The following is a 27533-nucleotide window of genomic DNA, read 5'->3' as shown; positions in this document are numbered from 1 at the left end:
CTCACTCACTACAATGCATTCCGAGCTTCTCTCTCACTCGCTGCACTGTGTCCTCTCACTCATTGCACCATGTCCTGAGCCTCTCACTCACTGCACCCTGTCCCAAGCCTCTCTCACTCACTGAGAAGCATTCTGAGCTTCTCTCTCACTCGATGTGCCACATCCTGAGCCTCTCTCTCATTCACTGCACTGTGTCCCGAGTCTGTCTCTCACTCGTTGCACCATGTCCTGAGCCTCTCACTCGCTGCACCCCGTCCCAAGCCTCTCTCACTCACTGCAATGCATTCCGAGCTTCTCTCTCACTCGCTGTGCCACGTTCTGAGCTTCTCTTTCACTCGCTGTCCCAAGCCTCTCTCTCACTGAGAAGCATTCTGAGCTTCTCTCTCACTCGCTGTGCCACACCCTGAGCCTCTCTCTCACTCGCTGCACTGTGTCCTGAGTCTCTCTCTCACTTGTTGCACCATGTCCTGAGCCTCTCACTCGCTGCACCCTGTCCCAAGCCTCTCTCACTCACTGCAAAGCATTCCGAGCTTCTCTCTCACTCGCTGTGCCACGTTCTGAGCTTCTCTTTCACTCGCTGTCCCAAGCCTCTCTCTCACTGAGAAGCATTCTGAGCTTCTCTCTCACTCGCTGTGCCATGTTCTGAGCCTCTCACTCGCTGCACCGTGTCCCAAGCCTCTCTCTCTCACTGAGAAGCATTCTGAGCTTCTCTCTCACTCGCTGTGCCACGTTCTGAGCCTCTCATTTGTTGTACCGTGTCCCAGACCTTTCTCTCATTCACTGCACCACATCCCGAGCCTCTCACTTGCTGCACTGTATTCCGAGCCTCTCTTTCACTCACTGCACCATGTCCCAAGCCTCTCACTCACTGCATCACATCCCAAGCCTCTCACTTGCTGCACTACATCCCAAACCTCTCACTCGCTGCACTGCATCCCAAACCTCTCACTGGCTGCACTGCAGTCTGAGCCTCTCTTTCACTCGCTGCACCATGTCCCGAGCCTCTCACTCACTGCACCACATCCCAAGCCTCTCACTCACTGCACTGCATCCCAAACCTCTCACTTGCTGCACTGCATGGTGCTGCACTACTCGCTGCACCATGTCCCAAGCCTCTCACTCACTGACATCCCGAGCCTCTCACTTGCTGCACCGTGTCCCAAACCTCTCTCTCACTGCATCACTTCCTGAGTCTCTCACTTGCTGCACCGTGTCCCAAGCCCCTCTCTCTTACTTGCTGCACTGCATTCTGAGCCTCTCACTCTCTACACCACATCCCGAGCCTCTCACTTGCTGCACCATGTCCCAAACCTCTCTCTCACTGCATCACTTCCTGAGTCTCTCACTTGCTGCACCGTGTCCCAAGCCCCTCTCTCTTACTTGCTGCACTGCATTCTGAGCCTCTCACTCACTGCATCACTTCCTGAGTCTCTCACTTGCTGCACCGTGTCCCAAGCCCCTCTCTCTCACTTGCTGCACTGCATTCTGAGCCTCTCACTCGCTACACCACATCCCGAACCTCTCACTTGCTGCACTGTGTCCCAAACCTCTCTCTCACTCAATATACCGCCTACCATCCTACTATGAATACGTCAGCTGTTTCACTGCAGGGAGCACTGAGTTTCCTACTCCCCCCCCCACCCCCCCACTTCCGGCTCTCTAGGCAACCATCTACTTGGTCTAATGATTACGCCGGCCCTGGCATTAACAGTGAAATACTTCAGCTCGCTCCCAAAACGTAATTATCAATATACTGTTTTTAGCATTATATATTGTTCTAAAACAAGGAGATATTTGAACGTTTCATGATATCCAGTATCCTTGTTTGGAATAAAATTTGCATATGATTATAGCAGCATTTGTTATGTGAATGTCTGTGTAATAATTGGATCATTAAACATTAGAGATGGGGTTTCCTCTAGGAAACTAAGCAAGAAATGGAGTCAGTTGAAGACCACAGGCAGGTCAGCTTTAAAAATGCTTGGTGACACTAACAGGTGCGCTTAGGATTTCCACTGAACTGAACAGGTCTGTTTCCCTGTAAGAAATACAGAAACAGAGATTCAGGGTACAGCTTGGGGGAGGGGGGCTGTCAGTTGTCACTCTACCATCTGTGGCACACATTTTAAGAAATTGAATGGACAGTTTAAAAGTCATTGGGCAGAGAGGGGGGAAGGGAAGACAAACAGGGGTCAGACACACAGGTACGATTATCTTGTAGGGCCCAGCTTCTCAATAGGAAACCTGGCCAAAAAGGAAGAGAAATGTTTTCTTTAATCTTGCTGAATTGTACACAAAGTGTTACATTTTCAAAGGGGTTTCACACGTAAAAATAGATGTACGTGCCTGAGTACCATTTACTGGCATATATGCAATTTTATAAATGTCAAGAGTGTGCATGTATTTTCCATTTCACAAGTACATTTTGCTAGTGGGGAAAAAAAGGATGGGTTAGAGCAGGGGTGGGCAATTCCGGTCCTCGAGGGCTGCAAACCAGTCGGGTTTTCGGGATATCCTTAATGAATATGCATGAGAGAGACCTGCACACACACTGCCTCCGTTGTATGCAAATCTATTTCATGCATACTCATTAGGGGTATCCTGAAAACCCGACTGGTCTGCAGTCCTCGAGGCCCGGACTTGCCCACCCCTGGGTTAGAGGTGTGTCCCGGGGCAGGGTTCAGAAGTACACCCAGTAGTTGCCATTTTGTAAGAGATTATATGCATATACATTACCAAACTTATTCGTTCTCTTTTACACCTGCTCACTGCCTGGCGCACATGAAATCAGATTTGTCTGCAGTTTTTGGGTGAGAGGTCTAGGGGGACTGGGGTGGGGGGTTCAGAGTATAGGTGAACTGAAAAAGGACTGGGTGAACTGGCATATGTGTCGGTGACCTGATGATTCCAAGTACATGCGCAAGTATTTTCAAAACATATGCGTGCACTTTATAAAATACCTGCCTCCGCAATATAAAGCAGGGTTATTACGTGTATACGTCACAATTTTTTACACACCTAAAATATACATACATATGCGTATGAAATGGGAAGAGAAGGTATGCGTTTACCTGCATTGGAAGTATGTGAATGTACTGAAACATAAACATGTAGACTTGGAGCCGAAATAGTATTTTATAAACCGTGAAGCTCCCGACCCGCTGTTTATGAAATGCTAGCTTTATTTTTCATGCATCCACTTTATGCAGTAAATGCTGTACCGCGGATAGGTTTGAATGTTGGGCTCAAAGAAACAAGTGAGCCGTAAAAATCCCCCTTTCCCAGTTTGTTGTAATATCGTAGCAACTGCTGCAGAAATCACCTCTTACCACTGAATTACAAGAGATTGCCTATTGCCACTGCCTTCTTCCCTCTGCCCCTATCACAGCCATCGCAGTATTTTGGCATAAACAACATCCGTTCCTGAAACCCTTATTTAGTCTCATTTTAAGACAATATAACTTGTGGCAGACACAGTTTTTCCAGACAATGGATCTATGGCAGCTTCTAAGTGGTCTGGAAACCACTGCAGGCGATTTTTTGGACCCATTCCCTCTTTTCCTTGTAAAATTCATTCTCTAGAGATGAGCAGTTCACCAGAATCGCACATGGACGGGGCTCCAAGAACAGGGGGATCATGGACTGTGCTGTCTGACTTTCAGAGCACTTTTTACCTGAAGGAAAGCTCAACCTCCTGTATGGAGCACTCGCTGCGCCAGTCTGCAGGGGTCCAGCTTCTTCCTTTCAGTTCTCATCGAGACGTCCTGAAGATCGGCCCAGCCTACTTTGAAAATTAGCTCGCAGGTACCCATGGACTTGCAAGCTACCTGTGAGGTTTCAAAATTGCCCCTAAATACATGGTAGGATAACTGAAGGCATTTAATTTTTTAGTGTTGAATTGGTTTCACTCCAGTTTCAAACTCATTTAGAGAAGAGTTAAGGCCTTTAAGTAGCAGGAAAAAAAAGAAAAGTGCCAAATCTTAGAAGGCCTGGCTTTTCCCCTGATTATCTTATCCTCTCATGCAAGGTTTTATTTCTGACTCGTTTCCATGAGACTCGGAGACCTGGTCTCAGTCATTATCCAGATTTCTCCCCCCCGCATCTGCACCCACACATAAGTCACACTGGAGAGAGCCCTGTAACCAAGCTGATTGCTGCTTTCTCCAGTTACCCGTTTTATGTCTCATGCCAGGGTAGCCGAATGGGTCTGCTTCCTATTTCCTTTCGTATTTGGGAGCTTTGAATCAGATCCTAAATGAACTGGAGCATAGCATATGGAAGTAGAACTGACTGCAGCACTAATCCTATTTTGCAGCACCTGTTATCTGAAATGGAGACACTGAAGCCGAAGGTTCAGGCGATGCAGGTCTGCCAGAGTGGCTTACGGATTCCGGAAGAGGTGGTCACCGGCCTGCCCATCTGTCACACTGCCCTCAGGCTGCAGGAGGAAGCCAGCCGCCTCCAGCACACGGCCATTCAGCAGTGCAACATCATGCAGGCGAGTGCACGTTACAGAGGGGTGACATGACACAGCCAATGTGTTTTATCTCTGCTAATTGTTCTGGGGGGTAATGGTTCTCAAACAGCCCACTAAGATGCACAGCAGCCACGAGCCTTGGGCCTAGTTTTCAATGAGCTCAATATTCTGAGGGATCTAGCCGGCTGAAGAAAGATTTAGCCAGCTAGATCAAAGCCTTTGAAAACTGACTGAGTTAACCAGCTAAAGTTAGCCATAAACATTTCCTAGGGTGGCTACATTTAGCAAGTCAAAGTCTGGTAGGGATGTGCATTCGTTTCATCTGTTTCATACGTTTCCTATACAAGCATGTAATATGAAACGTATGAAACATATGAAACGAATGCACATCTAATTGACATGTAATGGTAAATGTATGAAACGAATTAAACGAATGCACATCCCTAAAGTCTGGACAGACCCAAGGAGAGGGTTAGGTCAGGGGTGGGGAGAAAGTTTGATTTATTTACATATTTATTTACAAAACAAAATGTTTTATACCACTTCCCAGTAAATCATAGCAGTTTCCAGACATGCCATACATAATAAAGTGCACTTCGTATATAGAGAATCAAGAAGAAACAGAACACGGAATAACAAAAACCAAGGTTGGACAGTACAATGTTATCTGCTGGTGTTTTACAAGTTAGGGGACTAGTGCTGATTTCCAGTGCTAGTCGATTCAGTTGGCCAAGCAAATTTAGGAGATGCAAAAGCAGGCCTGAATCTGGCTGGCCTCCCTCCCTCCCGATGGTCTTTAAAAAAATATATTAATGCCACTGTCCCATCTCACTTCCCTCCCTCCAGAGGGTGTTTGATAATGAAAATTATGCATCCCAATCTCGCATTCGTCCCTTCCCTAATAGCCAAAATGTAAAAATATTAAAAGGAAAACCTGGCCTCTTGCCCTGATCTCTCTCTCTCTCCCTCCCCCCCCTCCCCAACAGCACAATTGTTTAGGAAAATCCGATCCCCATCCCTCCCCCCCGTTGCTTTCCCACTCCCCATCCTGATTCCCCTCTCCCCCAGAACCTCCAAAGTTCTCCGCAAGTGAGCTGGCAGGAGGACTTCATCTTCCTTCCTTCCTACCAACTCAGCTCCAGCTTCCCTCTGACAGCTACGGACACTTAGCCTGCTGAGCAGGTTTTTGAATATTGAGCTCTATGTGCATAATTTTTCCTTTGAAAATTGTGTACAGGTACAAAACATTGTTTTCCAACTGTGTCTTAAACATCCCCTTGCCCTCCCTCAGGCATGAAGTTTTAGCCAGGGGCGATTTTGGATGGCCCCAGGATACCTGGGTAAACTGCTATTTATTTGGCTAAGTGACTTTGCCTTCCCCACATCTTTGTTTAAACTAGGGATCAACTCCTGACTGCTTTTTTTAATTTCTTTTTTAAGTTGTTCCCCTGCAGTTCCCCCTTTCATTTCTCAAAGCAGCCACGTTAGCCACAGATCAGTCCAGATGCCATTCCTTCTGCTGCCACGGAGCCCTCGGTGTGCAGGGGAGTCGCGTGAAATCAGCCTGAAGAGCTTGGAACAATGACTTGCCAGTAAATCTGAAGATGGTAGAGGGGTGACCACCACTGTTGGCGGTGTCCGCGTTAGAAATATTCTATGTTGCGCAGACAGCCCGCCTTTCCTTTAAAAGGAACTGACACAAAATGGTAATCTCAAGGGTGCGTTTTTCGGTTTTATATAAAGACGGTGTCACCACTTGCCATTTGAGATTTTGAACTCAGTGCAGGAGAAGTGGAGTCCTTTTTCCCTGATTTTTCCTGCATTTCTGTTTTTATTTTGAATGTACCTTGACCGTATCTGAATAGAACCGCAGGCAACAGCATTTGACTAACAAGACTTCTTTCAAAGCTAATGGAGTTCAGTGAGCAGGCACCAGCTTAGAGCTGCCCTCCAACCCAGGCGACCCAAGATCCGGCTTGGCTGAAATGTGTGTGTGCGGTGATCTCTCCTTTCCTTCCTCCTCCTTCTCCTCTGCAGGAAGCGGTGGTGCAGTACGAGCAGCATGAGCAGGAGATGAAGCACTTGCAGCAGCTGATAGACGACGCCCACCGCGAGATCCAGGACAAGCCCATCGCTACCAGCAACATCCAGCAGCTGCAGGTGCAGATTTCTCACCATGAGGTAGGGCAGCATTTCCTTGCTAGCCCGGACTGAAATGCTTTGGGGCAAAAAAAATCTTCCTTAGAGTGGAATTCTGGGACTCTGGCGACATCGGGTATATAAAGATAACGCTGTGTGTCACTGGGCTCATTTCTGCTCACAGCTCAAGCTTGTGCCAGTTACAGCTGCTGCAGCTATCAGAAAATTTACTAGGGATGTGCATTCGTTTGCAACGAAATAGGAAATAGAGAATATATTTCCTATTTCGTTGCGACGAAACGATAAGAAAACCCATGAAATTTCATGTGGTTTTCTTATCATATTTCGGGGGGGGGGGAGAAAGGGCACATTAAAAAAAAACAAACCCCAAACCCACCCAACCCTTCAAATTTAATTAATTGCAACCCCCCCCCCCCAAGACTTGCCCGACCCCTCCCCCCAAGACTTACCGAACGTCCCTGGTGGTCCAGCGGGATCCCGGGAGCGATCTCCCCCTCTCGGGCCGTTGGCTGCCACTAATCAAAATGGCGCCGATAGCCTTTGACCATACTATGTCACAGGGGCTACCGGTGCCATTGGTTGGCCCCTGTCACATGGTAGGAGCAATGGATGGCCGGCGCCATCTTGTGCTCCTACCATGTGATAGGGGCTGACCAATGGCACTGATAGCCCCTGTGACATAGTAAGGTCAAAGGCTATCGGCGCCATTTTGAATACCTGTAGTCAATGGCCCGAGAGGGGGAGATCGCTCCCGGGATCCAGCTGGACCACCAGGGAGTTTTGGTAAGTCTTGGGGGGGTCAAGAGGGTGGGGGGTTGCAGTTAATTTAATTTTAGCCGGGAAACGAATAAGAATGAACGCATGAATGTATTGGGGGCCCCCCTTGCTGAATGCAATGTATCTGCCCCCCCGATGAATACGAATACCGAATGCAACGTATGGCGTCCCTCTGCACACCCCTAGCAGGAAGCAAATAATCATTCCAAGAATTTGCTCTGTATGAACTCCTGAGAGAGTTAGGGAGAAATTAGGAGGCAATATGTCACTCAACATGATGCCAAACTGACAGGAGGGGCACCGCAGCTGGGCTTGTGTTTTCTAACCATCTGCTAATCAACTTAATTGCATAGAAATTTGCACAGAAAACAGAAATGCACTAGATGAAAGGGCAAATATTTGAAGGAATGACATTTTACTGCCTTCACATCATATTTTCAGTGACGAAGCATCCACAAAGTTTAAAAGTAAGAAAGTCAAAGTGTCTGGGTGTGTTGCCACTCCTCTAGAGCACAAGGGCTAAGAATTCTGGTAGGGATGGCTCAAGACATGGTCAACCTGCCAAGTTAAGGATGGACCATACTTCGAAATTTAATTTGGCTGGCATGCAGCTGAATGAATTTTGATGGTAATCGAATATTTGGAGCCCAGTATTAAAAAAAAACAGAACAGATAATTTATCTAGATAAATGTATCCAGATAATTTATCCTGAATATTCAATGGGATAAAAGTCCCGCTGAATATCCCCGACTAGTTACCCGGCTTCCTTTAGCTGGACACCTTTAAACCCACCAGGCTATCTTTTGAATATATGGCCCTATCACAACCCCTCCCCCTCACAAGCTGAAAATCATGATCCCTGCTAGGCCAAGCTTTCAGAACTCCTCATCCCCCCCCAAAAAACCCCTCTCACGGGATGTTAATTGGCACAGTTGAAGGGAGTCCAGGCCTGGCCTCCCCCTCTCTGCTCCCCAGTTCACCTTAATGTAGACCAAATTACCCTTCCAGGGTCTCCCTCCCGCCCTCCCTCGCTCACCCCGATTCTAATCCTTCCGGCACCTTGAAAATTGAAATCTTCAGCATGGATCGTAGGTAGTATGCTGCTAGTGCAGCCCGGGCCTGGCACTTCTAGCGTTGCTCTAAATATGGACATCTTGTGTCCAGTATTCCAAATTACTGAGCTCCGCTGAATTTTGAGTACGCTTGCATTTGTACCAAGAAACTTTATGGAAATTTGTTGGGGAAAAAAAATCAAGGATTTATAGTAGCTGCTCCTAGTATGCTTTAAGTATAAACGTTTGATGGAGCTACAGTACATAGCTGCATGCCCAGGGCACTGTTTATTTGAAAAACAGTGCTGGCTGTTGCAAAGTTGCAGACATTTGTGGCCCATCCAGATTTGGCATTTTTGATGGCAGAAAATCCATCACCGGTCAGTTGATTTCCGTAGAGATGGGACAGTCTTCCCGCAGCTGGCTACAATAGACCCACAAATTGATCCTGATTTGCAGACTTGCTTAGTGGATGGCGTTTGACAAAGTTCCTCATGAGAGGCTTCTAGGAAAAGTAAAAAGTCATGGGATAGGTGGCGATGTCATGGGATAGGTGGCGATGTCCTTTCGTGGATTGCAAACTGGCTAAAAGACAGGAAACAGAGAGTAGGATTAAATGGGCAATTTTCTCAGTGGAAGGGAGTGGACAGTGGAGTGCCTCAGGGATCTGTATTGGGACCCTTACTGTTCAATATATTTATAAATGATCTGGAAAGAAATACGACGAGTGAGATAATCAAATTTGCAGATGACACAAAATTGTGCAGAGTAGTTAAATCACAAGCAGATTGTGATAAATTGCAGGAAGACCTTGTGAGACTGGAAAATTGGGCATCCAAATGGCAGATGAAATTTAATGTGGATAAGTGCAAGGTGGTGCATATAGGGAAAAATAACCCATGCTATAATTACACGATGTTGGGTTCCATATTAGGTGCTACAACCCAAGAAAGAGATCTAGGTGTCATAGTGGATAACACATTGAAATCGTCGGTGCAGTGTGCTGCGGCAGTCAAAAAAGCAAACAGAATGTTGGGAATTATTAGAAAAGGAATGATGAATAAAACGGAAAATGTCATAATGCCTCTGTATCGCTCCATGGTGAGACCGCACCTTGAATACTGTGTACAATTCTGGTCGCCGCATCTCAAAAAAGATATAATTGCGATGGAGAAGGTACAGAGAAGGGCTACCAAAATGATAAGGGGAATGGAACAACTCCCCTATGAGGAAAGACTAAAGAGGTTAGGACTTTTCAGCTTGGAGAAGAGACGACTGAGGGGGGATATGATAGAGGTGTTTAAAATCATGAGAGGTCTAGAACGGGTAGATGTGAATCGGTTATTTACTCTTTCGGATAGTAGAAGGACTAGGGGACACTCCATGAAGTTAGCATGGGGCACATTTAAAACTAATCGGAGAAAGTTCTTTTTTACTCAACGCACAATTAAACTCTGGAATTTGTTGCCAGAGAATGTGGTTCGTGCAGTTAGTATAGCTGTGTTTAAAAAAGGATTGGATAAGTTCTTGGAGGAGAAGTCCATTACCTGCTATTAAGTTCACTTAGAGAATAGCCACTGCCATTAGCAATGGTTACATGGAATAGACTTAGTTTTTGGGTACTTGCCAGGTTCTCGTGGCCTGGATTGGCCACTGTTGGAAACAGGATGCTGGGCTTGATGGACCCTTGGTCTGACCCAGTATGGCATTTTCTTATGTTCTTATGACCCAGTGTACATCAGGCCACAAGGTAGACTGGTGAGTCTGGTTGTTTTCATGCGCACACTGCTATTCGGCAGTATCATTAAAATCTTGTAGGAACTCCTATTTGGGTGAAGCCCATATTTTTCTAGATAAGGGAGGAGTGGCGATGGGCTCAAAGATCAATCTGAACAGAGAATTGCTGAAAGATGGCAGATACCAGGGCATTGGACAGCTGCTGGCTCAGAAAAGTGGGAAAAAAAACGAAAATCTGAAAGCCGCTGGGAGCCATAATACAGAACACACCAGCTAGTTCATTTATCTGAGGATACAATGTATCTTCATAACAAGCACAATTTGGTAAGAATAGGAATACCACATGAGGCTAATGTTATAACAGCCCATGTAGGTCCGAAGTAAGTCACGTGTAAGCCTGCTTTGAAAATCAGTGGATGTCCGCGGAGCTCTGCGAGGCATTCATGCACGTGTTTCTGACTGCGTGGGAGCGGGTACGGATGCACATGCTTCTGCACAGAAGTTAGTTTTCAGAACTTGTGGATAACTGGCCTAGTTCATGCACAGAATAAACCGCACAAGGCTATCCCTGCTTTTTGGAGGGTGCGCCTCGCATGGGTTAACTTTCTTTAAAATCAAAAAGGTGCGCGCGTGAGTTCCAGTTCCACTCCATCTCTGCCCTCCTCCCCCAGAATGTGTAATCCCCTATGTGAAAAAAATATGTGTGGAAATGGATACCAGCCGCCGGGTGATTATTCTGTCATTTACACAATCAAAACACAGTTTTAGTTGTGTAAATGGATTTGAAAATTAAGACCCAAATATTCACGACATGTCAGGGGATGCAGAAGGACCATGATGGGGCAGCTTCTGGCAGATCCACATATTTCATGAATATTCGCACGTAATTATGCCACCGAATAACTTTTTGTTTTCCATCAACTGATCCACATCGAATTTTTTAGGACCTGTCAGGAGGACATAAAGGTTCTGATAGGAAATTTCTTGCACCCACTTATTTCATGAAACACATGCATCCAAATTTTAAAAGGCCTGCGCCCGTATAAATCGGGGGGGGGGGTTACGCGCGTGGCTGGGCCTTGCGTGTGCTGTGCACCTTTTAGAACAGGCCCAGTCACACACATTAACCCTCGATACGCGCACCGAGTGCTGGGCCCGCTAAAAGGGCCGGTGTCAGGTGGGCGGGGTCTGGGAATAGGTAGGGTTAGTTTAGGGGTTGGGGAGTAAAGGGAAAGGGGGAAGAAGGATAGGGTTAGGAGTAAGGAAGTTCCCTCCCAGTCTACTCCTTTATTGGAGCGGACTGGGAGGGAACTGGGGAAGCCGTACTCGCGTCGCCGTGCGTATTATTCTAAAATGCGCCCCCCCCCTGCATGCGGAGCAGGCCACCCACCACACATGCGCTGGTGGAAATGTATTTTATAACGTGTGTTCGCCGACGCACGCACGTTATAAAATCAGTGCGTCCTGGTGCGTTCACCAGGAACCCCACGCACATGCGCCTTTTAAAATCGACCCCAAAATTATAGGCCATAACTTTTTCACTTTACGTCTGATCCTCCATCAATTTTCAGAGCATGTCAGAGGAGTCTACAAGGATCATGACGGGGTATATTTGGGAGGATTTGCTTATCCCAGGAATACACACACACCCATCACACTGCCAATATCAGTTTTCATCTGATCCAATTTTCAAAAGATTTCAAGAGCAGTTGGACAAGGGTATTTTTTTTTGCTGGTCCACATAGGCCTGTGCATGCAAAGGCAATGTTATGCTCAGGCTTGTGAACCCTTGGGCCGACAGGAGGATGGAATACCTTAGGATGATGGTCCGTAGGTTCTCCCGTTGGGTGGTGAGGCAGAAACAGAAGACGTGACCAGCTGACCCTCGGCACAGGAGACAGAGGCGAATGTGAAGGCAGACGAAGAGTCGTGGGGTTGAAGAAAGGAAGTGTGTCTTCGCCACTGGAAGTCCGCGGTCCTCCCAGGAGGAGCCCGTAGGGACCCAGACCGCTGGGACTTAGACGGACCTTTGAGAGGTCAAGAAGTTTGGTGCAAGGGCTGACTGGAGCTTCACCCCTGGAAGCCCGTGGTCCCCCCGGGAGGAGCCTGTAGGGACCCGGGCTGCTGGGACTTAGGCGGGCCCTTGGAGATGATGGTCAAGAAGGAGTCCGAGGTCAAGTGCCAGAGGGTCGTCGCTTACCAGTCCGAGGTCACACACCGAGGGATCACCACTTGCCAGTCCGAAGTCACACACCAGAGAATCACCGCTTGCCAATCCGGAATCAATACCAGGAATCACTGCTAGCTGATCCGAAGTCAATACCAGGAATTACCGCTAGCCGATCCGAAGTCAGGAACCAGGAACTCCAAGACAAGACAGGAACGAGGATCCAAAGCACAGGAAGACTCACCGAACCAAGCAGACCTGACATATGAGGAACGTTGCCAAGTCGAGGAATGAGCAGAGGAAGTTTCCTTTTATACTTCCTCTGCTCTGGCTCATAGGGAACAGCTGAACCTGCTTAAAGGGCTCATGTCCCTTTAAAGCTAATGAGGAGGCGCGGCCTCGTGCCTAAAAATGGTGGCGGCCATCTTGGATTTCCTCCGCGGAGGAAAATGCAGCAGAACGCCGCGAGGGAGGAGCAGGGACAGCTCCCCACCCGACGGCCAGGGTGGGAGCCCGCGCCGAAGTGATGGGCATCGGGTTAGGGGTTTCCCCCAGAGTTTCCGCAGCGGGTCGCCGTCGCGGGCATGGTAGGGGGCCACGCTCGTGCCTTCCACGAGCGCGGAACACAACAGGCAATGAGCATTCCAGAAAGCAGGATTCATTAGTTCTGGGTGGAAAATGTCATAATGCCTCTGTATCGCTCCATGGTGAGACCGCACCTTGAATACTGTGTACAATTCTGGTCTCCGCATCTCAAAAAAGATATAATTGCGATGGAGAAGGTACAGAGAAGGGCTACCAAAATGATAAGGGGAATGGAACAACTCCCCTATGAGGAAAGTCTAAAGAGGTTAGGACTTTTCAGCTTGGAGAAGAGACGACTGAGGGGGGATATGATAGAGGTGTTTAAAATCATGAGAGGTCTAGAACGGGTAGATGTGAATCGGTTATTTACTCTTTCGGATAGTAGAAAGACTAGGGGGCACTCCATGAAGTTAGCATGGGGCACATTTAAAACTAATCGGAGAAAGTTCTTTTTTACTCAACGCACAATTAAACTCTGGAATTTGTTGCCAGCGAATGTGGTTAGTGCAGTTAGTATAGCTGTGTTTAAAAAAGGATTGGATAAGTTCTTGGAGGAGAAGTCCATTACCTGCTATTAAGTTCACTTAGAGAATAGCCACTGCCATTAGCAATGGTTACATGGAATGGTCTTAGTTTTTGGGTACTTGCCAGGTTCTTATGGCCTGGATTGGCCACTGTTGGAAACAGGATGCTGGGCTTGATGGACCCTTGGTCTGACCCAGTATGGCATTTTCTTATGTTCTTATGTTCTTATGAAAGTTAATCATCAGAAGACAAACAAAACAGTAGAGTATTCTCCTCTATTTGCACCAGTGGTTTCATCTCTTTTACAGGTTCATGGAGCCATTTCAGTGAAGCCCCTTTTAGATCCCAGTTTTCAATATTTTGTGTAAGTCACCAAATGTGCTCGTAAGTGGACCTGCCGAGATTAATGCTAGCATTTTATAAAATGTGTGGCAAGAGCCCAGGGATGGATTTAGAATTTTGCTGCTCCTAGGTACTTTGGATGCTTTCATCCCCCTCTCACCTCCTGTAAGGCTCTGTAACAGAGTAGCAGAGAGCTGTTCTCTGCTGATAAAATTCAGTGGAGATGAAAGGCACCAAATCGTAGCCAGCCTGCCGCCCTAAGGTGCAGGCATAATGGATGTCTACTGACAAATCCAGGTCTGCAGGAGCAGTGTATTCCTGTCCATAAAGTATGTTTTAGTATGCATGTATATTTGTCATACTGGAAAATGTATACTTTCTTTATCCATTTTATAAACGTAAGGGCATATATTTTTTACACCTAATAATTGTAATATGTATAATTAACCTGAGCTGTACACAGAGAGTTTGATTTTAAAACAAGCGCACGTGCGCTCATACCTGCACATATCGGTGTGTAAGCAAGGATACATTGGAATTTTTAAAATGCACCAACCGTGCATAAGTATGCTAATTTTAAGAGGTTACTTAAGCATAGCTAGCGCCTGTGTCTTTTCCATAGAACCTTGTCTGCTTTTATGTGTATATCAGAGAATTTCAAAACATGCCCACGCAAGGCACATTCCTTAGTGAGGTCTTTCAGATCCCTCTGGTTCTTCATCCTGCAAGCCCCCAGTTGACCCAGACCCCTCACCCTGTCCTATAAGCCCTAAAATTTGAGATCTGCAGACTTACTTCTCAGAAGCAGCAATAAAGGGATACAAATATCTAGCACAAATGCGCTGCAGTTTTTGTTGCAGGAATGGACTCTTGGACCAAGTTGAGGTTGTTGTTACCCACAGGGAGGAGCCCTACAGGTCCTCACCATCGGCAGGCATAGCTGGCTGAAGCAGGGGCCCAAGAGGAACTTTACCAATACCAGCCCTTGTTCCCCTCAGGTTGAGCCCTTGGATGCTGGGGCTGGCTGGACTTAGACGCGGGCCTCTGTGCGGGGAGAATCCATTGCAGAAGTAGTAGGCCAGCAAGAAGAAGACAAGGTCAGTCCAAGCAGAGGTCGGGACAGGCAGCAGACAGTGGAGATGAGAACAAGCTGAGGTCAGGGCGGACAGCAATCCATCGAGGTCAAAGGAGGTCCGAAGTTAAGCCAGGAATCTGAACGAAGATGAAGCCAAGGTCCAAGCCCTTAGGAAAGCGTTCAGAGTCTGATTTCTTCACTGCGACTAGCCTTTGGCTTGAGGGTCATAGGCAGTAGTATAATCCAATGTCATTTTGAATTTCTGGCAAAGTAAGTGCCAGTATTTGACAGTAAACTGGGCACCTCAATTCGAGACAATATGCTTGGGCCAGCCATGCAGGCGAAAAATGTGGGCAGTAAACAGCCGGGCCAGTTAAGGTGCTGAGGGAAGGCCCAGGAGATGAACAAAGTGAGCCAATTTAAAGAATTGGTTGATAACGACCCAAATAGTGCTGCAGCCATTAGAGAGGGGAAGGTCCACCATAAAGTCAGTGGACAGATGTGTCCAGGATTCATTGGGGGCTGGCAATCACTGTAATAGCCCACAAGGTCATCCCACCAGTGGTTTTTGCTGTGCATAGGTAGGACAGGAGTCCATGTTGGCCCTGACATCTCTCTGCATCTGGTGCTACCAGTAATACTGCTGGAGCAGCACAAGAGTCTGGGCCCACCCAGGATGACCTGCGAAATGGGAATCACGGGACCATTCCAATACATTCTATCAGAGTCGGCGTGGAACGACCAACTTTCCTGGGGCCTGAGGCCAAGAGAATGTTGGCTGTATTGATTATGTGCCGGGGGATCAGGTATGTCTTCTGCCTCAAAGGATTGAGAGAGGGCATCTGCCTGGGCATTCTTGGCCACAGGCTGGTACCTCACCAAAAAGTCAAAACGCGCAAAGAATAGGGACTATTAGGCTTGGTGGGCAATTAGACATTGGGCATGGTGGAAGTTGTTCCAAGTTCTTGCGGTCGGTATATATCTTAATCCAATGTTGCATACCTTCCAACCATTGTTGCCATTCCTCAAGTGCCATCTTGATGGCTAGTAATTCCCTGTCTCCAGTTCCATAATTCCACTCAGCAGAAGAGAACTTTTGGGAGAAGAAGGATCAGAGACAGAGAACCCCAGTACTGGAATGTTGGTACAGCATGGCACCTACGCCCAATGAGGAGGCATCAACTTCTAGGACAAATGGATGTGCAGGGTCTGGATGGTGGCGGCACGGTTTCTGGATGAAGGCCTTTTTCAGTTCTAGGAAAGCTGTGACCGCTTCAGGAGGCAAACCTTGATATTGGCTGCCTTTCTGGTGAGTGCTGAGAATTGGGTCACAATCCAGGAATAATTGAGGATGATGTGCCGATAGAGTTTCATGAACCTCAAAAACCTCTACAATGCGTGGAGGCCAGAAGGTTGTGCCCAATCCTGGATTCACCTAACCTTCTCTGAATCCATATAGAAGCCGTTGCTGGGAACTATATACCCCAGGAAAGGTAGGCTCTCTTTCTCGAAGGCTCACTTCTCCAGTTTAGCATATAGTTTATTTGCTCATACTCGCTGGAGGACTTGATGACTTTCTTGGCAGAGAGACATGAGATTCTTTGAGAAGATGAGAATGTCATCAAGGTAAACCATGACACAGATGTACAATAGATTCCTGAAGATTTCATTCATCATATTTTGAAATACTATGGGGGCATTACATAGGCCAAAGGACATCACCAGATATTCATAATGGCCATCCTGCAGGTTGAATGCCATCATCCGTTCATTAACTTGCTTTATTCAAATGATTGTTGGACCCCCAGAGATCCAACTTCGTGAACACTCTGGCTCCCTGGAGGCGGTCAAAGAGCTAGGAAATGGACCGGATGGTATGCATCCTAGGGTACTGAAGGAACTGAAGGAACTCAAAAATGAAATTTCTGATCTATTAGTTAAAATTTGTAACCTATCATTAAAATCATCCATTGTACCTGAAGACTGGAGGGTGGCCAATGTAACCCAAATATTTAAAAAAGGCTCCAGGGGCGATTCAGGTAACTATAGACCAGTGAGCCTGACTTCAGTGCTGGGAAAAATAGTGGAAACTATTCTCAAGATCAAAATCGTAGAGCATATAGAAAGACATGGTCTAATGGAACACAGTCAACATGGATTTGCCCAAGGGAAGTCTTGCCTAACAAATCTGCTTCATTTTTTTGAAGGGGTTAATAAACATGTGGATAAAGGTGAACCAGTAGATGTAGTGTATTTGGATTTTCAGAAGGCATTTGACAAAGTCCCTCATGAGAAGCTTCTATGAAAACTAAAAAGTCATAGGATAGGAGGCGATGTCCTTTCATGGATTACAAACTGGTTAAAAGACAGGAAACAGAGAGTAGGATTAAATGGTCAATTTTCTCAGTGGAAAAGGGTAAACAGTGGAGTGCCTCAGGGATCTGTACTTGGACTGGTGCTTTTCAATATATATATAAATGAACTGGAAAGGAATACGACGAGTGAGGTTATCAAATTTGTGGATGATACAAAATTATTCAGGGAAGTTAAATCACAAACGGACTGTGATACATTACAGGAGGAACTTGCAAGACTGGAAGATTGGGCATCCAAATGGCAGATGAAATTTAATGTGGACAAGTGCAAGGTGTTGCATATAGGGAAAAATAACCCTTGCTGTAGTTACACAATGTTAGATTCCATATTAGGAGCTACCACCCAGGAAAAAGATCTAGGCATCATAGTGGATAATACTTTAAAATCGTCAGCTCAGTGTGCTGCAGCAGTCAAAAAAAGCAAACAGAATGTTAGGAATTATTAGGAAGGGAATAGATAATAAAACGGAAAATGTCATAATGCCTCTATATCGCTCCATGGTGAGACCACACCTTGAATATTGTGTACAATTCTGGTCGCCGCATCTCAAAAAAGATATAGTTGCGATGGAGAAGGTACAGAGAAGGGCAACCAAAATGATAAAGGGGATGGAACAGCTCCCCTATGAGGAAAGGCTGAAGAGGTTAGGTTGGAGAAGAGACGGCTGGAGGGGGATATGATAGAGGTCTTTAAGATCATAAGAGGTCTTGAATGAGTAGATGTGACTTGGTTATTTACAATTTCGAATAATAGAAGGACTAGAGGGCATTCCATGAAGTTAGCAAGTAGCACATTTAAGAATAATCAGAGAAAATTATTTTTCACTCAACGCACAATAAAGCTCTGGAATTTGTTGCCAGAGGATGTGGTTAGTGCAGTTAGTGTAGCTGGGTTCAAAAAAGGTTTGGATAAATTATTGGAGGAGAAGTCCATTAACGACTATTAATCAAGTTTATTAGGGAATAGCCACTGCTATTAATTGCATGAGTAGCATGGGATCTTCTTAGTGTTTGGGTAATTGCCAGGTTCTTGTGGCCTGGTTTGGCCTCTGTTGGAAACAGGATGCTGGGCTTGATAGACCCTTGGTCTGACCCAGCATGGCAATTTCTTATGTTCTTATGGTTTATATTCTGCTTTTAAGGGTATTTGGGAATAATAAAAAAAAATAATTATTGTGTATTCTTTTCATCAGCTGTTTTGAATATTTATTCTTTTTATAATTATGGTTTTACTATTATGATTGATGATTCATATATCTTGATTTTATTGTTTGATGTTTAATGAGGAATGGTGATGTTTCTGTTTTTACATTGTTGCACTGCATACGAGTCTATCTTACATAGAAACATAGAAATGACGGCAGAAGAAGACCAAACGGCCCATCCAGTCTGCCCAGCAAGTTTCACACTTTTTTTTTCTCATACTTATCTGTTACTCTTGGCTCTTAGTAACCTTTTGGTTCTATTTCCCTTCCACCCCCACTATTAATGTAGAGAGCAGTGTTGGAACTGCATCTAAGTCAAATATCTAGCTTAATTAGTTAGGGGTAGTAACCGCCGCAATAAGCAAGCTACACCCATGCTTATTTGTTTACCTGGACTATGTAATTCATTCCTTGGTTGTTGTCTTCATTCCCCCAGCCATTGAAGCAGAGAGTTATGCTGGATATGCATTGAAAGTGAAGTATCAGTCTTTCTCCCCTGCCGTTGAAGCAGAGAGCTATGCTGGATATGCATGAAGTATCAGACTTTCTCCCCTGCCGTTGAGGCAGAGAGCTATGCTGGATATGCGTGAAGTATCAGTCTTTCTCCCTTGCCGTTGAAGCAGAGAGCTATGCTTGTTATGGTTTATATTTCAGATTTTGTCTGCATGTTTCTAGTTATACTTTGTCTCTTTATTCTGTATTTGGTGAGGGTCCATCTGTGTTTTGCATGTGTGACTGAGATGAGGTATTTTGCTAGCATGTAGTTTCAGCTTGGCTTGTTCTGTGTATTGGTGTTTTAGGGCCTGGTGTAATATTTGAAGTGTTGCCTTTTCATAGGTAGTGTTGTTACTGTTTGAGTGCTGGCAGTTAGTGCACTTTTCATATGGGAGGTTTAATATATTGTAATTAAGTTTACCTAAAGCTTTCTGAGGGCCGACATGCTTTACAATAGACTCAACACCATAAGACTGCAGGTGTCTTTTTTGCAGAGTTTTCCGGTTGGTACCACAATAGCGCATGTAAATAATATACATATTATAAGTGATATTTTTACCTCAGAACACTGAATATTCTTTTTCATGTAAATTCTGTTACTATAAATGCATAATTTAATTTATTTGTGGAAAGGGTGGGAGCAGGAGTGTGTGCAAGGCTGTAAGTTTTACCTTTGACACCTAATACCCTTGCACCAGCCCGGGCTCGACAAGAAAAAAGCAGGATTTCATATGAAGCTGTACTGCTTTGGGTTGGTGGCTCTCCCCAGTCTTGACCAAAGCTTAATTTTCTGTTTTTATAAACCCAGGGAACAGTAGGGGGTCACTTCTATTCTTGTCCCCTCTCCCCTGGAGTCAGTAGGCAGAGCAGAGCCTGGGGAACCATAAAAGCAGCAGACTGGGTAGCCTGCAGTCATTGGGAATGCGCTAGAGTGGTGGGAGGGTTGCAGAGAATGGAGGCCAAGCTCAGGCCCAGGTCGGAAGGGGGTGAGCCAGGAGGAAGTGCCGAAGAGACTTCTGTCTGAGGTGACTGCACTGAGGTCTGAGAGAAGCAGCTTTCCCTGGAACCAGTGAGTCTCCTAGAGATTGAGCTTGGGAAAGGGAGGGGGGCTGCTGCAGAATGGGGAAGGGCTGGCAGCAAGCGAGAACTTTACAGCATGATGCAGCAGTGCTGGGCTGGGGGTGCTCACTGTCGGCTTGATCCAGTAAGGCCGCGGTAAAAACAGTGAGGTAGTGTCAGGCGCACCCTTCCTCCCCGCACGCACAGTTCTCTTCACTAACTCCCCGATACTCTCCTCTAATCGCATGCAAATGCATGCCGCGGCTGTGAAGCGTTAGGGAAGGGTTATGCCCGCGCAACCCATTTTACTGTATAGGCGCTGTAACAGCGCCTATACAGTAACCTGGGTGCGCTGGTACCTGTCATTTCAAATGACATTTGAAATGACAGGCACCAGGAAGTGTAAAAAAGTTTAAAAAGTGTAAAAAACAAAAAACCTGTGTGTTATATAAAAAAATAAAACAATTTTAAATACCTGTCGGAGGGCCGTGGGTCCAGGCGGCCGGTGGGCAGCCATCAGCGGCATCCGGTAGTCCCTTCTCCCTTCCTCCCTCCCTCCCCTGCCTGGATGAGCGCCAAAATCGCACGGGCGGGTCGGCAGCGGGGGGGGCGGCAGCAGGATCCGGGAGCGGCGGGTAGGCAGCAGCGGGGTCCGGGGGGTCCGGGGCAGCGGCAGCGGGGGGGGGGGGGGCGGCAGCGGGGGGGCGGCAGCAGGATCTGGGAGCGGCGGGGAGGCAGCAGCGGGGGCCGGGGGTGGCAGCGAGATCCGGGGAGCCAGCAGCGGCAGCATGTTCGATCGCGCAGGCAGGTAGGTGGCAAAGTAAAGATGGCCGCCTGCACGGGAAAATCGTGCAATTGGCCGCTGAAGACGTGACGTCACACCCCGTGACGCCAAACGTCGTGACGTCACGTCTTCAGCGGCCAATTGCACGATTTTCCCGTGCAGGCGGCCATCTTTACTTTGCCACCTACCTGCCTGCGCGATCGAACATGCTGCCGCTGCTGGCTCCCCGGATCTCGCTGCCACCCCCGGACCCCGCTGCTGCCTACCCGCCGCTCCCGGATCCTGCTGCCGCCCCCCCCCCCCCCCCCCCCCCCCCCCCCCCCCCCCCCCGCTGCCGCTGCCCCGGACCCCGCTGCTGCCTACCCGCCGCTCCCGGATCCTGCTGCCGCCCCCCCCCCCGCTGCCGACCCGCCCGTGCGATTTTGGCGCTCATCCAGGCAGGGGAGGGAGGGAGGAAGGGAGAAGGGACTACCGGATGCCGCTGATGGCTGCCCGCCGCCCCACCGGCCGCCTGGACCCACGGCCCTCCGACAGGTATTTAAAATTGTTTTATTTTTTTATATAACACACAGGTTTTTTGTTTTTACACTTTTTACACTTACCATAGCAGGCCCGAGCCTTGCTACTTTTTCGTTTGTTTTTTTTTTGCCCTGGTCCCGTCCGGTCTCCTGCAGCCCCGTCCGGTCCGGACGGGGCTGCAGGAGACCGGACGGGACCAGGGCGGGTAAGCAATGTTTTTACCCTACACTACACTACACTAACTCCTACTAGGGGGAGGCGGTAAACTAGCAGGTTAAGGCCGCGGCAGAACAGCGGGTTACGGAGGAGATAATATCAGCGCCCGTTACAGTATCGCAGGGGAATAGCTAATTCCTTCATTATACAGCTTTTTCGTTCATTTACATGCCGGGTGCGGAAAGGGTTATGCGTCTGTTTTCAGAAGCGATACGGACGCGTGAAACTGGACACTGTATCGCCGAACTGCCTTGCGCGCCCGAATTGTGCGCTACGAGCACGTTACAGACGGGCAATCCTCGAGCGGACGATACTGGATCGAGCTGTGTGTGAGCACATAAGCAGCAGTACAACAGTAGCATGTCAGAAAGAATGTTTGTGTTTCTGTGTCATAGAGAGTGAGACACACACCTTTGTCTGTGAGTGTGTGTGTGTGGGGGGGGTATCTGTCTCTGACACAGACACCCCCACACACACTCTTTTAGTGTGTGTGTGTCTGAGAAAGAGTGTGTGTCTTTGTGGTTGTTAGTGTGCATGTGCCATTAAAGTTTCTGCAATCTTAAAAAAAATCTGTTTGTGACTGAGCGTGTTTGTGTGTGACTGACCATGGCCTGCAGTGTCATTACTTGCAACTGGTTTAAGAGCCAGACCAAGAATCCAGAATATATCTCTAGAAGAGGGGGCCCAACCAATTTGATTGGATGGAAGGGGGTCTGCAACTCTGCTCACCCGTGGTCTCTAGAATGTGTTCAGGGTCTTAGTTATTTAGGAAAGATCGTGTTTATTTTGGAGATATTTTGGCGCCAGTCTGCTGAGTTTCAGGGTTGACTTAATGTGCTTTGGCAACTGTTGATACATGTGCTGCAGGGACAGTGCATGAAAGCATCAGAAAAACCCCATGGGCCAGTTTTGAAAAAAATCCCCCAGGGACAATATTTTCCTGTAATCTGCCCCTGTCATAAAGTGTCACAGTTATTTCATGTGTAAAACATACACACATATGTTTACAAAATGAGTGGCAATATTATGCATTTTCTGTGCTTTCTGAGCTGCTCCGCAAAGATTTGAAAGTTGGTCTCACAGTGCACATTACTGTTCTTTTTTTTTTTTTTTTTAAATGAATGTTTACATTGAAAGCTCTTAGTTAAAGAAACAGATTTTGTTTTCCTTTCTCAAGGTAGACAGCCTGCAGCAGGAAATGACAGCCATTGGTTTCTCATTAATAGTCTATTATGTTCTGCCACTTGCTGCACTCATTGTGTTGGGTCTGGCGGGAGCTGAGCATTGCATTTTTTTTTTTATTGTTTCAGTCATCACATGACCTCATTCTCCTGGCAGGAGCCGGCTGGCGAGTTTCTATGCCTCCTTCCTCCCCCCCCTCCCCTTCTGTTTTGAGGATAAAATATGCAATTGTACCATTCTGCCGGCGGGCTCTCTGGTAGAATTATAATTATTTTGTGTCTTCTTTGAGATAGTAGTGGGAAATGCAGAATACAAATGGCTTGCATGAATAAATAAAGCGGATGATCTGTCCCGTCACCTTTTTGTTAGCGCGGTTCCTCCCAGCTCTCTTTCCTGCCTGGCTGCTTGCAGCAGCAGCAGCAGCAGCAGCTCCTTTTTGCTTTGTGGTTTTGCTGTGCCCTGGGCTGCAAGCCTTGCCTCCTCTTTCACAGTCAACATCCTGCCCTGCAATTCCCTCTGCTGCTGCTGATGAGGGGGCAGACAGCTGCGATCTCATTGGCTGGCTGCGCAGAGGGGTGGGGCCAGCCCGCTCGCCCCGGGGGGAAGATGGATTTGCCACTGGTACTGCCGGTGCCTTTCTACCCTGCTCCCTGACCCGAAATGTTTCCCCAGGAATTAGCGCAGCGAATCAAGGGCTACCAGGAGCAGATCGCCTCCCTGACTTGCAAGTGCAAGATGCTGACGATGAAAGCCAAGCACGCCACCATGCTGCTGACGGTGACGGAAGTGGAGGGGCTCTCGGAAGGACTGGAGGAGCTGGACCCCGAGCTCCTCCCAACGCCCTGCGCCCATCCCTCCGTGGTCATGGTAAGGAACGGCTTTACTCCTCTTTCATGGCTGCAGCTCGGCTTCAGTTTCAGCACTGGGCAGTGTAAGGTCTCTGCTAGCAGGCTTATTGCCTGCCTTGCTTTACCAGGCTGATCAGGCAGGCCGTCGCTGGTTCAAGAAAATACTCTTTAGTTATTGATCAGCCACTCAGGATTCCCACACTGATTCTGCAGGGACCTGGCCTGCGATTGAAGCAGGGTACAGACAGCACGCTTTTAAGGCCCTTCAGAGACACAAAACGGGATGAAATCTGCAGAGGACCCCGTAGGCTGCTGAGATTACAGTGCAGATCTGAAAAGGGAAAACATTTGAAAAAGCCTCGTTTATTGAATTTAAGCATCTGCGCTGGCATGCATTGCAAATTTAAATAAGAATATGGAGAGAAATTATTTTATAGCTTTAGTACAATGTGAACCGAGGTGATGTTTTGCAAACGTGCCTCGGTATATAAGAAACCCTTAAATAAATAAAATAAATAAAAATATTAGCTTGCATGAATTCTTTCAAGATTATTTGAAAAGAGATGCTTTCATGTATTTACATCATATTTATTGCACTTCTGAGATGCTTCATAACTTGTGGGAAAAACAGTAAAAAGAAAACAAGAAATGTGATTACAGTAAATATATTTTTGCACGTGTTGAAGAATATGGAAATCTGAATCTAATTTATATAATTATCACCACAGCAGCATTATCATACAATTGATTTATTATGCCCGACCTCTAAAATTCAGAGGTAGTAATAGTAACATTATACTCTCTTGTTTAAAGTGGCAGCATATCCTAGTCACTCAGTGCGAATCTGATTTCTCTCCAATCCTAAAAGGCTACAAATGGGTCAGGATTTTAGGATATCCCTGAGTATGCATGAGATAGATTTGCATGCACACTGCCTTAGCTGTGTACAAATCTATCCCATGCATATTCATTGGGGATATCCTGAAAACCCAACTCATTTGCAGCATGTGATCCATAAATAAGAAATTATTACACATTCATGATTCGATTTTGTTTTCGTATTGTGAACGTTATCCGTGAATCTGTATTTGGGGTGCTTGGTCATTCTATGTCTTGTGAAGTCTTCTGCAATTGCCATTGGGGGCTTCTTCATCTGGAGCACCACCACTCATGATTTTGACTTTTCTGAAACTTTTTCATTTACCTGGCAATAAGCCACCATGGTCTTCGGCCCATTTTCATAATAAATGGATCCAGATGTTAAATAAAACTGTCAGTGTTCTCTTCAGGTTGTGCATTACACAATGTGAGTTTCTACGGTCCAAACAAAAAAAGAATGAGAAGAGCAGTCTAGGGATATTACTGCTGCACTAGGAAGACTCCTGTGAATTGCACCAGGAAAAGAAAGGGAGTCTGGACGATGCAAGGCAACAGAGTCCTTTACCTGTGGAACACTGACTAAAATTCAGTTCAGCTCATTGGAGATTTTAAAATATGAAATGAGCAGGCAGTCCCAGGTCAGCAGTAGACAAGCAGTTGGCTTCATTAAAACCACATCACAGTTTGACAGTAACCGGCACCACTGGTGACCATCGTAGTAGGGGAAACCTGCACTGCCACTGTTTGCCTTGTACCTTTCCCAATGACAAATGGAGGACTTTGGTTTCCAGAGTTGTCAATAAGGTACCTTTTCACTAGCAGAAATACATTCATAACATTATAAAATAGGAAAGCAAACATTTTGGAAAGAAAATACAAAAACGTTCAGGGGAGAGAGACTGACAAAAGATATTTAACAAAATTTTTAGCTGTATCTTAAGCAGCCATTGTTGCTTTTTTCTTTTTTAATTTTTTTTTTTTTTAAATAGCAGATAATGTATGATCTAGCTCTAATCTGTGATATCATTTCTTGATTAAATTTCCTTGGCTGGAATTTCTAGGAGACAGCAGGAATAAACAAAATATTTTGACATTTCTGGTTTGCATTTCTGATTTAAATTTTACACATTCTTTGTGGACGCTGCAAACATTAACTGAAAAACAAAAAAAAAGATGCCGGGGAAAGCCTTGTCCTGGCCTGACTCTTCACTCTCGGAAAGCAATTGTGCACAGTAATCGTGTAGCTTCTGCGTCCAGGTGACAGCAAAAATAATCGATCTCACGCCCAGGCTGAACGCTTCCAGCCACCAAAAGGAGTCCAGGCATCCCCAAGTCTGTGCCCCAGTAATTCCAGCCTTAAATGTAATTTCTGTGTAACACCCAATCGTACCCCCCATTGATGTGGCTGACTGATCTTCTTCCTGTCCTTTGGGGTTGTCGGCATTTCTTGTGACAGATGACTGCAGGTCGCTGTCACACACTTCTGTCCCCTGTCACTGAAGAATCTGGGGAGGAAGGGACCAACAGTGAGATTTCCTCTCCACCTGCCTGTCGCTCTCCTTCACCTGTGGCTAACACAGATGCTTCTGTTAATCAGGTACCTCCAACAAGCCATCAGCTGCCTAGTCTGAAAAGATGCAGTGCTGAGCTCTCTATACTTAAGGATCAACACTGTCATTAGCTACTGGGGATTCTTTACCTTTTAGCTCCAAGAAAAAAATGAATGTATTTATGTTGTAGAATCTGTATCTTCTCCCTTGTTTTACCTTTTTTTGAGCTATGTTTGCAAATGTATTATTCTACTTATTATCGTTACTATAGCGCTACAAGACATGCCCAGCACTCTCAGTTACACATAAACATCTGTTGGGGATTACAGTTTAGTCAAGACGTACAGGACAAATAAGAGGCTTCAGGACATGTATTAATTGTAGAAAAATTGTTAAAAAATCAACAAGGTTATAATAATAGAGAGCCAGGGTTTAAGATTTAAAAGCAGCCTCAGAGAGGAGGGTTTATAGGCAGGGTTTGAGTAGGTCCAGAGAAAGGAGCATGATGCACCAACTCAGGAAGGCTGTTCCTGGCACACAGTGCAGCGGAGTCAGAAGTTAGCAAGGGAGAAGAAGGCAGAGAGAAGAGGGCACAGCGCTCTTGATGAGTGGATGTCATGAGCAAGGGTGTGGGGAGAGATGAGGAGAAAGGCGACGAGGAGCTGCAGAGGAAACGCATTTGTGAGCCGGAAAGAATCTGTGTACGCTGGAGTGGATACAGTGACTTGAGAAGAGGGATTGCATGGTTTTAGCAACACTGGAGGAAAAGAAGTCATGCAACAGAATTTTAACTAGATTTCAGTAGAGACAGATGGTTCACTGGAAGACTTGTCAGGAGAAGGAAGGTTGCAGTAATCTAAAGGGGAGGTGAAACGAGAGTAGGTAAGATCTTTAAAGGTGCGTTCAGAAAGTAAGAAATTGATTTTGATGATGTTATAGAGAAATAAATGACATGTTTTAGCAGTAAGTAGAGGAATCAAAGATGTTTCCATGGCTCAGGAGACAAAACATAAGAATTGCCATAGAGGGTCAGACCGAGGGTCCATCAAGCCTAGTGTTCTGTATCTAATAGTGGACAGTCCAGTTTAGATAAATCCCATGCTGCTATCGTGCAGTGATAAGTAGTGGCTATTCCTTAAGTCTACTTGATTAATAACACATTATGGATTTCTCCTCCAGGAACTTGTCAAAACTTCTTATAAACCCAGCTATGCTAACTGCCTCAGCCACATCCTCCAGCAATGAATTCCAGAGCTTAGTTGTGCATTGAGTGAAAAATAATTGTCTCTGATTTGTTTTAAATGTGCTACTTACTAACTTCATGGAGTGTCTCTTATTCTTTATATTTGTTAAAACAATAAATAACCAATTTACATGTAGCCATTATATTCCACTCAAGATTGTATATACCTCTATCATATTCCCCTACAGCCGTCTTTTCTCCAAGCTGAATAGCCCTAACCTCTTTAGCCTTTCCTCATAGGGGAGCCATTCCATCCCCTTTATCATTTTGGTCATCCTTC

At 46.3% G+C, this 27533-nt stretch overlaps 1 protein-coding gene across 1 annotated transcript in view; it reads left to right on the top strand.

The window, feature by feature from the left end:
- The window catches only part of SYNE1 (spectrin repeat containing nuclear envelope protein 1), a 966955-nt gene that overhangs the window by 671064 nt on the left and 268358 nt on the right, over positions 1-27533 (top strand). Inside the window, 4 exon segments of the mRNA XM_029596918.1 lie at positions 4316-4498; positions 6515-6658; positions 23406-23600; positions 25917-26057. Coding sequence (XP_029452778.1) covers positions 4316-4498; positions 6515-6658; positions 23406-23600; positions 25917-26057 — 663 coding nt within the window.

This window comes from Rhinatrema bivittatum, chromosome 3, assembly GCF_901001135.1.
Source record: "Rhinatrema bivittatum chromosome 3, aRhiBiv1.1, whole genome shotgun sequence".
Taxonomy (NCBI): domain Eukaryota; kingdom Metazoa; phylum Chordata; class Amphibia; order Gymnophiona; family Rhinatrematidae; genus Rhinatrema; species Rhinatrema bivittatum.
Note: the sequence above shows the minus strand (reverse complement) of the source record. Positions and strands in the feature narration are given on the sequence as shown.